This window comes from Lipotes vexillifer, unplaced genomic scaffold, assembly GCF_000442215.2.
Source record: "Lipotes vexillifer unplaced genomic scaffold, Lipotes_vexillifer_v1.1 scaffold2019, whole genome shotgun sequence".
Lineage (NCBI taxonomy): Eukaryota > Metazoa > Chordata > Mammalia > Artiodactyla > Lipotidae > Lipotes > Lipotes vexillifer.
The window spans coordinates 118251-134525 of NW_006795869.1; the positions used below are offsets into that span (position 1 = coordinate 118251).

The following is a 16275-nucleotide window of genomic DNA, read 5'->3' on the forward strand; positions in this document are numbered from 1 at the left end:
AGGGGACCCTGAGTGGTCCTTCAGCCCACATGACATATTTGTTTGTTGTCCTTGGGGAAAATATCCAATTATGGCACACATGTCACCTAGGGAGTCTTCCAGCACCTGTGAAAAGCAATAAGCCTTCAGTAAAGACACAGGCTACCTATGTGTAAAATGGGAAATAAGTCTCACTGCAGCCAACAACAGTTTCCTTTCAAGTCCTAATATACCTACCCAGGAAGGAACAGGTAAGGTATCTGTCATTCAGAATCAGAAAGAACAAAGAGCAGGGTCTGGCTCTGATTCATTTTTTTATTCTAGTACAGGACTGACATTCAGTTTCTTAGGATAGTGAGGCAACAGAGGGTCATAACATGGATGTGAATTCAGTTACCAACAAGCCCTATTCCAGCTTTGCCACAAGATTTGCTACATTTCCACTAAAGGACAGTAAAGGCAGGGTAAGCTTTTTTGTGGTGGGGTTGTGCTGGGTCTTCATTGCTGAGCGTGGGGGCTACTCTTTGTTGCGGTGCGCAGGCTTCTCACTGCGGTGGCTTCTCTTGTTGTGGAGCACGGGCTCTAGGCGTGTGGGCTCGGTAGTTGCGGCTCGTGGGCTCTAGAGCACAGGCTCAGTAGTTGTGGTGCACAGGCTAAGTTGCCCTGCGGCATGTGGGATCTTCCCGGACCAGGGATCGAACCCGTGTCCCCTGCATTGGCAGGAGGATTCCTAACCACTGCACCACCAGGGAAGTCCCAAGCTCTTCTTTTTATCCACCACAGTTTCAGCCTTCCTATCTTTAGGACTATGTTGTCTCACAGGGCTTGTGTGAAGAGTAAATAATAAACTAGACGTAAAGCACTTTGTTTTGCAAAGTGTTTTGTAAAAGGTCAATAATATATGATGATGGAACCAATGAAACTCCCTTCAATTCCCACTCCTTATAGAGAAGTCAATTAGAACTAGAGAGAAGGAAATAATGGATACCTTCAAATGTAGGAAATCTTCCCTTCCATTTTAAAATAATGGCCCAAGGATGGCATGGAATGAGTCAATACCTCATATTCCATTTACAGAGAAACAAACTAGATTCTGACATCACTACTTATTAGTGCCAACAGCCTCAGCAGGAGTTGTGTACAACTGGAGTACCCACTTCAAAAAAGAAAATAAAAGAAAAAAGGTATATCAGAGGAAAGGAAGTCTAAAACAAGAGCACCAAATGACTAGAAATTGAAAAATATGAACTCTAAAGCTAATTTACCATTATAAAGTTAAATACGCTTAAGGGAAGAAAACTGAAGATTATCTAGCAACCCCCAGAAATGAGATGGCACACTCATGTTCTCCATGACTGCTAAGGAAAATGTGCTAAAGGAACAAGTAAGCTAATCCACTTAGTTCCACACTGCCTCAGCAGCCCCACAGCTAAACTCAGTATTGGAGAGTTAAATTTGTGACAACTCATACAAGAGACAACACAGGAAACACAGTAGAGGAGAGTCCATGATCTTTTTTTTTTTTTTTTTTTGTGGTACGCGGGCCTCTCACTGTTGTGGCCTCTCCCGCTGCAGAGCACAGGCTCCGGACGCGCAGGCTCAGCGGCCATGGCTCACGGGCCTAGCCGCTCCGTGGCGTGTGGGATCCTCCCAGACCAGGGCACGAACCCATGTCCCCTGCATCGGCAGGCGGACTCTCAACCACTGCACCACCAGGGAAGCCCCCCAAGATCTTTTATTCCTAATTAAAAGACGTCTTTCAATCTACCCCTGCCTTCCAGAATCAGTATCTTTATCCTGATACAACCCAGGGAGTCCAGAAAGATTCCAGGCAGTGGCCCATGTGAAGCACAAGTTAGAAATGCCATATAGGGGACTTCCCTGGTGGTCCAGTGGTTAAGAATCTGCCTTCCAAAGCAGGGGACGTGGGTTCGATTCCTGGTTAGGGAACTAAGATCCCACATGCCGTGGGGAAACTAAGCCCATATGCCACAACTACAGAGCCCGTGTGCTGCAACTACAGAGCCCACATGCTCTGGAGCCCGTGCGCCACAACTAGAGAGAAGCCTGCCTGCCGCAACGAAAGATCCGCGTGCTGCAACTAAGACCCGACGCAGCCAAAAAAAAAAAAAAAATACATTTTTTAAAGGCCATGTAAAGAACATTATTAGGTAACTGTACTCCATCCCGTTTCAATAATTATAAACTTGAAGCGATTTGCTTATAAATTCAAAGCAACAAACTCAATTTCCCTCACGACTGTCTAAAACTGTTTAGAGTGGTTCCAGTAAACCACATTTCCCGACTATAATTAAAATGAGGGGAAAAAACTATCTTAATGTTAGAATTCAATCCTCTGAGAGACAGGTCCAGTACGTTCGAACAGTTCTCTAATAGTCCAAGAAGGCAAGTCTCTTGGGGAAAAGGAGAAGGCAACTTTTTGCCTCCACTTAGCTCATCCTGAAGCCTGGGACTGGCAGAGACTGCATCCTAGACAGCTGATAGCCTAGAGGAAGAAGGACAGTCCACTCAGGTTTCACTATTCCAGCTCAGCAGAACAGGTGGAAACCAGGCTGGGAACATTGCATTCTTCCTCTATGTCCATGCACACAAACTGCCAGCCCCCTGCACTACAAAGCACTCAAGGGCTGGGAAAACAAGTTGCCACTAGAGAAAGTGCTCAGATTCTAGAAGTCCTAGTTTCCTATCAAGTACCACATGGCGTGGCAGACACGCCCCTCTCCTTTGCTGTCAGGAAGGAGGCGCACACACATTCTGTCATCTGGTGAGAGGGCAGAGTAAGCAAAGCTTCCTCCCTTTCAAACATCCAAAGGTTCTAATAAAACTTTCAAATACATATACAGAAAACAATAAATAATGTTAACCTACCTTTCCAAAGTTTTGACATACTTCTCAAGCTCCAAATACTGATACTTGTTCTTTACTTCCTTATTAGGCCTCTCTCTTCACTGCCTTAGCTTAGAGAAGCTAAGAAAAAAGGGGTGTTGTTCATTCATTTGGAAACAGTCAATGACTCAGGAATGCTGTTTCCCAATCTCCATAGCAACTGTCTTCTCCTCCCATGTTGTGATGTGAGTAGCAGGACATCTACTCTTTCTCAAGGGTGAGCACATGAATGACACACCCAACGGCCTGACAGACAGGAAGTTCCTGCATCTGATATTGCTTCTACATACAGGCACCAAGCATGAGGCCACCTTGTTTGAAATCCCACTCTCAAACCCTTCATTTCTAAATGATGGTTACACTTCTTCTACCCTCACATCATTCCTGAATACAAGAAGTAATCACGACCTACTGATAACAGCTTAACTGATCCAAAAATTATACTACTACTCAAAAAGCCAGACTTGATCTTATGAAACCACAGTAAACATTTACTGGCCTTTTACAAATCTAGAATTAAGATTTTATTTTGAGAAAATTTGGGGAAGGGAGGGGGGAGACAGCATGAGGTGAAATCTCATTACTCCTCTATAACCAGAAATATAAGCAAGAGTTAAAACAAGAAACTTCCGATACTTCTAGCAACCATACTTGTGTGGAACTATGTTCTAATGCAAACACATTACAGAATTTCATGCCAAAGTACTTAGGCTCCCAAGAGACTTCCATGTAACATGTATTTTTCTCTTTGGTTCTAACTACTGAAAAATAACTAAAATTTCTGGAAAACGAGTTAGGATATTGTTTTACTCTACTTTTATATACATCTACATTTTCTTAGAAAAATGTGTATCACTTTTATGATACAAATACATTTCCAGGGAATTACCTGGTGGTCCAGTGGTTAGGATTCCATGCTTTCACTGAGGGCTGGGGTTCAATCCCTGGTCGGGGAACTAAGATCCCACAAGCCGTGCGGTGCGGCCAAAGCAAAATAAAACAAAATTTCCATTTCAAACAAAAGTACCAATTTTCAAAGATTAGAAAGCTGAAAAATGTTTATGACACATTGTTTTAAAAGCAGAAAATGTGTAGCAACTGTAATTGCAATGTTGTAAAAATATCTGTGCATAGAGATGACTAGAATATTCAAATACTAAGTGAAATAAAAATTGGGGGTTCTTAGATTTTGCTATTTTGAAAATGTATGTATATGTCTTTTCAAAAAGAGTACAAAAAATTATTTTAAAAGAGTATAAAAATTAGCACAGCGTCGAAAAGCAAAATATCATCCAATTTTCATATTCAAAATGCCCACCAGCATTTACTCTTTTCCAGTAGTACTCTGCTTAAGGCAACACTCTGGCAGGGCACAGTCACAAAATTTAGGGATGACAATGCAATGTGAGAAAGAATAATGAACAGTTAGTGGAGTCGAAAAGCTAGCTGTACCTAATTACATGACCTTGAGCAACTTAATACCTCTAGGCCTCAGTGGCCTTCTCATGTTAAGATGAGGAGGCTGAGTCAGATCATTTCTAGGGTCTCTTCAGGGGCCCTTAAAGACAGTGCTTAGTTACTACTGCTCTTTTTGAGAGCAGCCCAATGCCTGCTGCTTGCTTGATAGGACATATCCTACAGACACTTCTCACCACTTCTTCTTGTGGTTTCAATCACAGGAAACAGACGTCACCCATGGGCCTAGAAGTAAGTAACGAACAAGCCCTGGCGGATGCAAAGAGCTGCCAACTAAGGCCACCTCCCATCTTTTTAAAATACCAGAATCAAGAAATCACTAGAAACCTCTATGCCTGGGGAGCCTGACACACATCTTTCACAAAAACTAACAAAACTAAAAATATCTCTTTAGGCCCCGTGAAAGCATGATGAAATAATTTTAGAAGAGTCCTTAAAACTACTTTGCTTCTACAGCCAAATGAAGGAATCAAAGGAACTCCACAGCTATGGACAAGAAATATGTGACTTTGAGAAAAAACTAAGGCAATCCTACTGCCAGCAGCATTTTTTGTGGAGATCCAGACATATACTGAGGACCTGAAGACTCATCTTGGTCTCCTTTATTTAATATTCCGTGTAAACCTTTCTGTAGCCATGAAAGATTGTGGTACTGATTCAAATAATATAGGAACTTAGCAATTATTCACTTTAAATGTATGTTATCAATCCCTAGAGCAGTGGGTCAAATACTGCTCTCATTTATAACGATAAAAGCTGGCAGCCCTGTGCTATGTAAAATAATGCAGATTTTAAATCCGATAGACATGTTCCTTCATTAAATATTGACACAAGACAAAACCTAAGACACTATCTCTAGAGAAAAATAAAAATCTTTTCTCAACAGAGTTCTTCTGGTCTGGTATAGTCATACCAGTGGTTCTCTTTGCCTCACAGTTACCTTGGTGAGAGGACTAATGTTTTCAAAACTGTCAATCTCCTACATTAGACCACAGAAATGGAGAGACTTGAAAGTAATCCCAAGAGTCACAAGACTCACAGTAAAACTAAAACACATAACAGGTTATTGCTAATGTGAGCTAAACACCACCACTCTTAGATACCTTACAAGCTAGATGGGAGATAAGACCCACCCTCCTCAAGAGATTTCGATATCATTCCGTCTTTCTCTCTCTGTCTCTTTATATATACATATATATACATACACACACACACACACACACACTATATATATATATATATATATATATATATAGAGAGAGAGAGAGAGAGAGAGAGAGAGAGAGAGTGCATTCATGAAAGACTAAAGAACACTTCAAATAAGCATGCAATCAAAACCAATACTGCACTGTGCTAAAGTATGTTTAGCAGAAAATGACAGGTCCCAGAGATAGGCTCAGATTATTCCCACAATTTCCCACCTGAGCCCACAATTTTTTTTTTCTTTGGCCGCACCGCATGGCATGTGGGATCCTAGTTCCCCAACCAGGGATTGAACCTGCGCCCCTTGCATTGGAAGTGTGAAGTCTTAACCACTGGACCGCCAGGGAAGTCACTGAGCCCACAATTTGACTATACAGTGCTGAGATCCGGATGAAGACAGTCACATCTTTTAACATCTAGAATGATCACTGAAAGTCTGAGGAGATGGATTATTACAATGGATAAGGAATGGAAATCAAACAAACTTAACTACCTAAACTCCCATCTAGATAGCAGACGTGATTTGCTGGAACCTTAACACTAATCTGTTCATGTTCTTCACCACCACATACTCACAAGGCCAAAAACCGCATCAACATGCATCATGACATGTTACAAAATGCAAATTTTTCCATTCTGCTTTCCGTGGGTTTCTACAGAAAGAGAACCTAAAAGCCCTTCCCAGGGATAAAATAATCTCTATGAAGTGGCTTTCTTAAATGATTCATCTCCCACTGATCCTCTTGACTGCTATAACCGGGCCATTTCTTTTTACTACAGCCATACATTCAAACCTCTGAGCCTCTGTTCACATTGTTCCCCAGCCCACGAAACCCCTTACCCCTCTCCTCTACCAATCCCTGGATTTACTTCCAGGGCCTATCATGTTCCTTCATTTTCCAGGGCCTTCGTCTTCTATGAAGCTAACTAGCATTGCCCACAATTGTATTCTAGATCATTTATGTAGAATTTGGGACATTAGTATAGACCTTTGAAATCATTCATGCTAACTCTCTCATTTTACGAGGAAAGACCAAGAAAGAAGAGTTCACACAGTTAATTAGTAGCAAAGTCAAACTAAGTAGCAATATATGGAAAGAATATTTCAGTAAGAGTGAGAGATGGGGGTTCTAGTCCTAGGCCTAGTTGTAAACTTGGACGATCACTTCTCTAGGCCCACATTCCTTCATCTATAAAATAAAGGATTTGAATTAAATAACTTTCAGCATCCTTTTCACCTTCAGCATTCTATGATTCTGTAACAGGTCTTCTGACTCTCAGCTCGGTAATCTTTCCACATAATTCCTTAAATTCTCTGAATTTCTACAGCTTTTGAGGTCTATGCTCATGGCTTTTAAGCTTTTCCTACCTATTCTTCTACAGACACGGCTGAGATTACAATCTCTTAAAAAGCATGGACTGAACCTGATAGGTCAACCACATGGTTCTTGATCTTCAGCCTTTTGGATTTAGGGTAGATTCACACAAACAAGAGAAACTCTATTCTCTACTCTTTGCCACCAATCATACAGAAAATCCTAGTTCCAGGTACCTGGACCTCTGTGGCAATATCTTAATTATTAACCACAGGCAAATAACTGCCAGGTCTAAAGAATAAACTTCAGCAGTCCCCAGACTCAGGAGAGACCCTAGAGTTAGTAACCATTTGCAATCCTTATTTGTTTCAGGGCCAATTCTAAAATATAGAAAAGATAACTATGGAGCTGGTCTAGCAACAGCTTCCTCCTTCCTATACGTCACCACCACTTGCTGCTCGCAGCAATTTAAACAACTAAAATTCCTGCCAGGTGATGCTGTTAGAGCTGTTCTATGTACAAAGGAGATAAGGTCACATTAAAAAAATAATAATAATTTAGACAACTTCTTAATAACATATGAGCCAGGGGAAAGGTAGATTTTGCATGCGCTATAACAGCTACTTTTACATGCCTAAGAAAGGTTTAATTAAGATTCCTGCAATGGTCTCAAAGTCTAAATTATTAAATGTAAAACGCAGTTAGGGCATTTAGCCACTGCACTTTGTTCATCTAGACCCAACACTTCTTTTCCCACTAACTGAACTGAAAAAGAGTCCAGTTTTAATAGACTGCAGTAGTCAAAGGGCTCTAAAGATATACCATCAAAATTTTCTATGAAATTCCTAACCGTGAATACCCTTTGATACAACAAGTGCGAAAACTGGACATTTGTAAACTGTCAATACAATGCAGTGAATAAGAAGATGGCTGTGTGTGTGTGTGTTTAAATCAGCCAGACCTAGGTTTGAATTCCAGTTCTATGACCTAAAGCATGTTGCTGATCTCACTGAGTTTCAGTTTAATTACCTAGAAAGCAGGAATAACAATAGTACCTATTTTATATCTAGAGCCGTTCAGTGTAGCTCTAGGGCTATAGCAAGTATGCAACAAACAAGTGCTGTTATTACTGTTACTGTTATTGTTATTATTACTCCCTGTCCTTCCAGTCTGCAATGAAGTAATCTTCCTATCCATAAAGATGCTGAGCACTCGTTAATATCTATAGATAGGAATATTGGCATTAGACAACCTGTAACACACTGAGTACAGGAAAACAAAAGGTTTCTAACACCACATAAGAGATGAAAATGCTTTCACTATAAATAGAATCTCAAAGGTCCCCAATCCCAAGAGTATCAGAAATGGTCTGTCTTGTCTACAGGTGAAAATTAACACCCCAAAGAGAACATGTGGAATATAACTGACAGTTCCACAGTGATAAGAGGAGAATTTAAGAGCTAAATCTATAAAACTTATAGGAGAAAAATCTTAGTGACTATGATTTTAGCAAAGATTTTTGAAATATGATACAAAAAGCAAAAACAATTAATTGGGTGGACTTCATCAAAATTAAACATTTTTGTTCTTCAAAATATACTGTTACGAAAATGAAAAGGCAAGTCACAGGAGGAAGAAAACATCTGTAAAACATATATCCAACAAAGGACTTGTATTTAGACTGTAATGAAAAAGTTTAAGTGGGCAAAATTTTTGAACAGACACTTCAAGGAAGATATACAGCAAATAAACACATGAAAAAATGCTCAACATCATTAAGGAAATGCAAATTAAAGCCACACTGAGATACCGTTTGTAGACTGAAAAAAAAAAAAAGCACAACCGAAAAGTTGAAAATTATGTTTTATTCAGAGGCCTTACTGAGGAATAAAGCACCGGCTGGCAGCCTCTCAGATAGTTCTGAGGGACTACTCCAAAGATTTAAGAGAGGAGCTGGGATATACAGGAATTCTTGCTGGAAAAAAAACCCCATGAAGTTGAACATCAAAAGATTACTGCTAATCACAAAGAAACAGACATCTCAAGTTAATGATTTTTAGTGCTTTTCTGTATATGGGAAGATGTAAGAGTCTGGGCTTACTGAAATCATTCCTTTGATATGCATCTTAACTACCTAAGGCTAGTATCCTGTTTTTCTCCATCCTGAATTCCCCTCAGGGTGCATAGTCTGGACAGCTACAGTGACTGATGGCTTGGTGGCTGGCAACCTGTTTTTCTCCTTCCTGAATTCCCCTCAGGGTGCACCAACAGGGATTCCTACAGTGGCTGATGACTTTATGGCCACATCCTTTGTTTACTGAAATGGCAAGAGACATTCTTTGTCCACTCACTACACACCCACTAGAATGGCTAAAATTTAAGACTGATCATACCAAGAGCTGACAAGGAACTAAAACCCATGTATTGCTTGTGAGAATGTAAAATGGTATAACCACTTTGGAAGCAGTTTGGCAACTTCTTTAAAAGTTAAACATAGCCCTACCATATAGCCTAGTCATTCCACTCCTAGGTATTTAGAAAAGAGAGATGAAGGCATATGTCCAGACAAAAACTTGTACATGAATGTTCACAGCAAAACAAAAAAGAACCAAAACTGGAAACAATCCAAATGCTCATTAACAAGTAAATAAATAAATTATAGTAAGCCCATACAATGTAATATTACTCAGCAATAAAAAAGAATGATCTACTAATATAGCTAACATACATTATGCTGAAAGAAGCCAAAAGAAAGGGTTCATATTGTGTATAAATCTATTTATATAAACTTCTAGAAAATACAAACTAATCTATAGTTATAGAAAGCAAATCAGTGGTTAGTTACCTGGGGATTGGGGCACAAGGAGGAATGAGAAGGAGGGAATACAATGGGGCAGGAAAAAACTGTTGAGGGTGATGGATATATTCTTTATCTTGCCTGTGGCAATGGGTTCACAAATTGTGCACTAAATATATGCAGTTTATTGTATGTTAATTATACACCAATAAAGCTGTTTAAAGGAAAAAGATGTCCAAAGGATCTGTGGCAAAACAAACAGGTGAAGACCCCTGAATAAAGTATGAGCTACTCTAGGTGAAGAGAAAAAAAAAAAAAAGCAAGTGTGGGTTATCTTTTTACTTGATCCTCAAGTTCTAACATTAAAAAAAAAAAAAGGCAGCTATATCTGAGATATAAGCCCACTACCTTGGTTTTCTGTGACCTTTAGGATCAAAGATGGTTTATAAAGCAACCTCTGTTGGATCCTTGAAGTATGTATGCTAAGTCTTCAAAGAAAATGCAAATCCTATTGCTTTCAAACAGTACTATTCCTAAAACAGGGAATAAGTCACAGAATCAGAAATCCAGAAAAATAATCTAGGACACCATAAACGCTACCTGTATCTGCTACCTAACAAAATGACAAAGCAGCTACTGCCTAAAGACCACTTATAACCACAATCAAGGATGGAATTTCCCATCTTCCATATAACAATGCTTCCACATAGGAATGCTGTGTTTCTCTTAATTAAGTTCTTTATGATTTTTCTCTTTTGTGTCCCCTTATGTGTTTTCATCCCCCTTCTTGGAGGGAAGAAATTTAGGCAAATATTTAAAGGACCAATTGACACTCCCTAATTGTCACAGAGCCAAGCAACAGAGTCAATTTCTTCAATCTTTTCCCTTTCAGTCTCATAGCTTCTAGCGTATCTCTTCCTTTTATATAATCCCTTTCCTCCAAGATCCTGAAATTTACTAAAGGAAATGTAGAATCCAAAATTTTATGCTTTTGCCTCGTCCATTTATTTATCCAATTTCCAACCTACAACTGTACGAAGGGATGCTACACTGAGCGGGTGTTTGGGCTTGATGACATTTAAAGTCCCTTCCAACTCTAAAATTTTAAGACTACCATTCACAGCAAGCTTTACTAATGAGTGGAAGTAAGAATCTCAAAGTTGAAAGAACAATGATTCACCCAGAGTTAACCTGTAATCAGTGGTAAAATTCCTTAAAATACTGGTCTCAATTTCCCTCTTCCTATAGTAATTCTCTTACTTTCTTAAAAAAGGTTCTTTGATTAGAAAAACTGTGTTTGTTAAAAAAAAAAAAAAAGGTAGAAAATAAGGTAAGATATGTTCATAGTGATTAAAATATTCTTTATTTTTCAATTTTACCTTCAAGGTTTTAAGAAATTTTAGTATAAGCATCTTTTACTGCTCCTGATTCCCCAAAGGCCTGGCTATCCAAGGGACTAGAACCAGTCCTTATAGCAGCAGGGCAGTAGTAAAAACAAAGAGGGAGGGAATGATAAGACAGCTAGGCACAGGGAGAGGGTTGGCATTGTCTCATCTAACCCAAACAAGGGGCAAACACCCAACGCTGCTTTGCTGGTTAGCAAGAGATGAATTTTTTCCTACTGCTTTCAGACAAAAGTGATTGAGAATAGAAGGCTCAACATAATAAAGAAAAACACTTAAGATTTGTTTCAATATGGGGATGCTTTTTGTAGTCATGATTTCAGCTGAGACATAAAATGAGAGAAAACACCACCTGCATATACAAACTCTTTGTTTCTCTATAATACCTAATATTTGTTAATAAACATGATTTTAAGCTGTTTTTCTAAATCATATGTGGTATAACCTTATCTTTTATGCCTCTATTACATTTCACTGAAAATATAACACTCTCCAAGAATAACGCGGCAATCCATTTATAAAATACACTGAACACCCCAGGGGAAAACAAAAGGTGATTTTATCACACAGGAAATAAAATTAGTCTATTCTGACCCATATGCCCATCAACAAAGTTAAATCACTTCTCACTTATTACTATTTTCTTAGCTTTTTAAATAAACAATTTACAGGTGATAAAAATTTCAACTCTTTTTATAAAAATATCCCAACATTTAACAACTCTCTCAAGGCAGAGATTTCAGTTGAGGCATTCCCTCAGTTTCACCTCCTGTGAGGGAGGATTTCCTTTTGAGACCAGTAAATGTAACATTATCCAGTGGATCCCTGTGCTGTCTCTTTAAAGACCAGGCAGGCAGAGGGCAAATTTTTAAGGTATCATTCTGTCATCTCAAACTCTCAATAACATTCCTGTAGGCTCCCCTCCCTCTTTCCAAACTAAGTAATCCCTGTGTTTATCAACTTCAAAAAACACAAATGACTTGTATAAAGTTCTATGCATACTCCTTGGTTTTCAGCGACCTTTTGGATCAAAATTAAAGCAGGTATCTGCATGAACAACTCCACTTCTTTCATAATCTCTACCTTTCCTAATATTTGTTTAAAATTCTGCCTGGCATCCTTCATCTTTGCTCTCATTTTGGATGAACAGGGGTCTACAACTAAATATACTTTCACTCTCACTTTGCTTTTATTTATTTATTTTTAAAATAAATTTATTTATTTTTTATTTTTGGCTGTGTTGGGTGTTCGTTGCTGTGCACGGGCTTTCTCTATTTGCAGCAAGTGGGGGCTACTCTTCATTGTGGTGCGAGGGCTTCTCATTGCCGTGGCTTCACAGGCTCTAGGCACGCAGGCTCAGTAGTTGTGGCTCACAGGCTCTAGAGTGCAGGCTCAGTAGCTGTGGCACACGGGCTTAGTTGCTCCATGGCATGTGGGATCTTAACCGGACCAGGGCTCAAACCCGTGTCCCCTGCATTGGGAGGTGGATTCTTAACCACTGCACCACCAGGGAAGTCCCTCACTTTGCTTTTAGAAGGGCATGAAACTGCAACACAGCAATAATTTTACATAGGTATCCAAAACTAAACAAGATTTTAAAAATTACATATCTTCTATTATTTCTAATCCCACACTAAAATTCATGTTTTACGAAGTTAGGCTCCTAGTTGAATCAAGATGCGATAGTCTTTCTTAAAATAGATCAGTTCTGGATTGTATGAGAAGACATGGAGTCTGTAAAATGCAGGAATACTCTGCAGCTTCCTAACATCCTGGTTATACTTACTCCCCTTACACATATTTCAGAAATCAGTCTCTCTGACACCCACATTCATTACTGCTGAAAAGACAGAAAACACTCTGTTCGTTTAGCATTTTTATTTCCCTTCATCTTAAGGGCTTCCAAAAGGAACTGGTATAATGCTGGACACGGGGATAAGCTCATGGTCCAGGAGACGACAGACTCAACAAGAACCAAGGGGAATGGAACACCAGACAGCCTGGCTTCACCACACACATTAGCATCTCGAACAACCACATGTTTTAAAAAGATGAGCCCTACCACTGTTTAAACTTAGACTCCTTGTGTCCTTTCCACACAAGATGGCTTTAAGGGTAAAGAGCAGATCTTAGGCAATTTGTGAGCTCTGTGCTCTCATCAGTTGATCTGTAATTAGAACCTGCATCAGCTTGGAAAGGTATGTAGCAGCTAAAGGGATTAGTAACCCCTCAGAAGCAAACAAATACCTTCAGGCACACTAGGTCCAAACCAGCGCAGTTTTATAAAATGCATTCTTAATGGAGCTCCCGAGGACACACACTGTAGAAAAGGTGGAGTAGGCGAAACAGCTTTGAGTTCACTTTCAGCCTGTAGTTCAAGAAAACTACACCATGGGTAACAAAGGCAAACCAGCAATCTCGCCCACTCTACCCACCCCCATATACATACACAGACGCAAAGAGAAGTGGATTGCAATGCTCCTCCTAGGCTCTCATTTCCACAGAGTTCTTATATAAAGAGCAATGAGAAAGACAGAATATCCTGAAGCCTTGAGGTATGGTATAGTTGGCAATAAAGGGGTTAAGCAGCTCTACTTTCCTGGAAACTTTCCAATTCCCTAGCCAGGAATGCAATTCTCCTCACTACCTGTGTGTGCTACATATTTTTTAAAAATTCAGCAGATTAAGAGTTAAGACCAACACCTCAGAAAGAAAAAGAGAACTTGGTTCAGCTGTACCCTCTCTAAAGCAAATACCAACAACTCTGAGCCAAATCCACTCAGCATACACAAGACTCCACGGACATTCCAAAAAACAGGTGAAAAGTTGAATTTCCTCAGGTATCTCACCTTTCAGCCCCACACACTTAGTAGAATTTACAAATCTGTGAAACACGTAAGTGTTAGATAAAACAAAAACACATGTAAAATTCCATTTAGAACCTGAAAAACATTTACAAGCCACAGAGGTCACTATAAATCAGCAAAAACAGCTGGAGTTTGGGTGAGGAAGGTCAAAGGGTAACCATGGAAACAAAAGCAAAACAAAACGATACATAAATAGAAAATATATGGGCCTTAAAACTTAAGGCTTAGAAGGAAAGCTCCCTAACTAGAAGTTCATGCTTATCCTAAAGAAACATAGGGGAATATTGCTTTGGTCACCATAGGGGGAAAACTGTCACTACTATTAAACCTACATTTCTGGGGGAAAAAAGATGTTCACCAGATAAAAACACAGGCAGTGACTGACAGCCTACAGTCACAGGAAAGGACATCCAGAAGCACCTCTCTTTCTAGAAATAGGTAGGAAGAGATGAGTCACTATTTTAATTCTGTTTAGTGCTCTCCACATTCCAACCCTCTAGGTCCCAAAGCAACATTATCCTTTTTCATCACTTTCTCAGTTTTCCTCCCAGACTTGTGGAGTTGGGTCAGAACGCTAAGGGGTGGGAATAAGAGAAAAGATAAGGAAAGAGGAAAAAGTTAGAAACCTTTTGGTTAGTAGAAAGAGATACTGGGGTGGCAGAGTAATTACCTGGGAGAGAAGACTACATTACAGTTACAACTAGCAAATGGTTATTAAGATCCAAAACTCCCTCTCTTGGACAGCGCCCCCTATCTTTCAAAGCTTCTACAGTAAAAAGCAAACAACTCCCTGGAGAGAGGAGTAAAAAAGAAGATGCAGTGTGTGCAAAGGTAATGAGATACCACAGTGTTACACGAATATCAATATTCTTTCAGATTGGAATTGGCACCTGATGAAAGTCAGACTCTTCTACAGGTTGGAAAACGGTTGTCAGTAGCCCTGGGGCACAGGATGTGGCAGAAGAGCTGAAGAGATAGTTATCATGGGAAACGTACAAAAGGCAATTCCCTTAGGTACTCACAAACTTCTTGGCCTTTTAGTCTAACTTCCTCCCATGGGGGAGGGTGATCACCGTCCTAAGACGGGCATATTCATGAGAGAAGTTCGAACCCCTTGATAAGTGATAAGCAACAGGGCAAAGGGACAGGTTCTCTGAATAAGTTAATACTGGGAAGCCAACTGCCGTCATGCCCAATGACCAGAGTAACTGGGCAGGTACCCATTCCAGCAGTCGCAAGGACAAACGTCCAAGGGAAGAGGGAAGGCAGGGCCCAAGTCAGGTAACATTCCTGGGGGGAAGGATTATCAGGTGACACTGGGCTGAGGGCCCAGAGAGGAGACTGGGCGGGAGGAAAGTTAGCAGGTGAAAGAGATCAATCTTGGGCAAAGAAGTGACCTTTGGAGAAGCAAATAGGAGGATACCAAAAACAGGGGGAAGGGTAATAAGAGAAAATGGACCCCGAAAAGCACACAGGGTCGAGACAGAGAAGGCGTGTTCGCGTAACGGAGAAAGAAGAAAGGAAGTGGGGCTGAGAGGGAAGAGATGGGGCCGAGACCGGCCAGGGCTACGGGGGCTAAGAGCAGAGCGTGCGGGCTGGGGGATGAGGAAGCCCCGAGGTTGCCGGGGCAAGAGCCGGTTGGGACTCCGGGACTCCGGGAGGTCCCGGAGCAGTCGGAGGTTGGGCTTCGGAGCCCAGGACCGAGCAAAACGAGGAAGAGAGGCGCGGGGTCGGCTCCCTAGAGACTGGCGTGCACCCCTGGGGCCGGCTGCGGAGGTCTCCGGGGTCCGGAGGGCGGTTACGGGGCCAGGCTGAGGGAACCGGGTGGGAGGGACACTCACAAATTTCTTGGATTTGCCGCCGTCGCCGCCCGCCGAAGGCAGCTCGTCCGGGCTCCGGCCCTTCTTCTTGTCCCGGGTCCCGCGGCCCCCGCCGGGCGGCTCCATGTCCAGGTTCGCGCTGCTAGTGACCCCGCGCCTACGCCGCTCCCGCCCGGCAGCTCCAAGCCCGCCGCCGCCGCCGCCGCCCAGCAGCTCCTCAGCCAGCCGCCGCGCCCCGCCTCATTAGCATGCCGGGCTGCGCGCGCCTCATGAATATACAACCGCGACGCCTCGCTCCCGCCCGCCTGCCCCACTTCCGCCCGGACACGCAGCCCCTACCAACGCGGGAAAGGAGGGGGGGTGGAGGAAAGCCGCGGAAGAGCACTACCTGCCTGGCGGGCCTAACCATTCGGACCCACGTTGTGGGGGGTGATGGTGAGTGGGCGGTGCAACTCTCCCGGACAGTGCCCCCTGGCGGTTGGAGCGGCGCAGGCCTCCCTGCTCCCA

The 16275-nt window shown here is 41.5% G+C and overlaps 1 protein-coding gene across 2 annotated transcripts in view; it reads right to left on the minus strand.

The window, feature by feature from the left end:
* The window catches only part of DIAPH1 (diaphanous related formin 1), a 94155-nt gene extending 78196 nt beyond the window's left edge, over positions 1-15959 (minus strand). The window contains exon 1 of one of the 2 annotated variants that reach the window (XM_007467936.1): positions 15790-15959. In XM_007467936.1, the coding sequence (XP_007467998.1) occupies positions 15790-15894 (105 nt within the window). In that variant the 5' untranslated portion in view covers positions 15895-15959. The remainder of the gene's footprint in view (positions 1-15789) is intronic. The other variant, XM_007467935.1, reaches the window with a different exon arrangement.
* Positions 15960-16275: the final 316 nt, after the last annotated feature.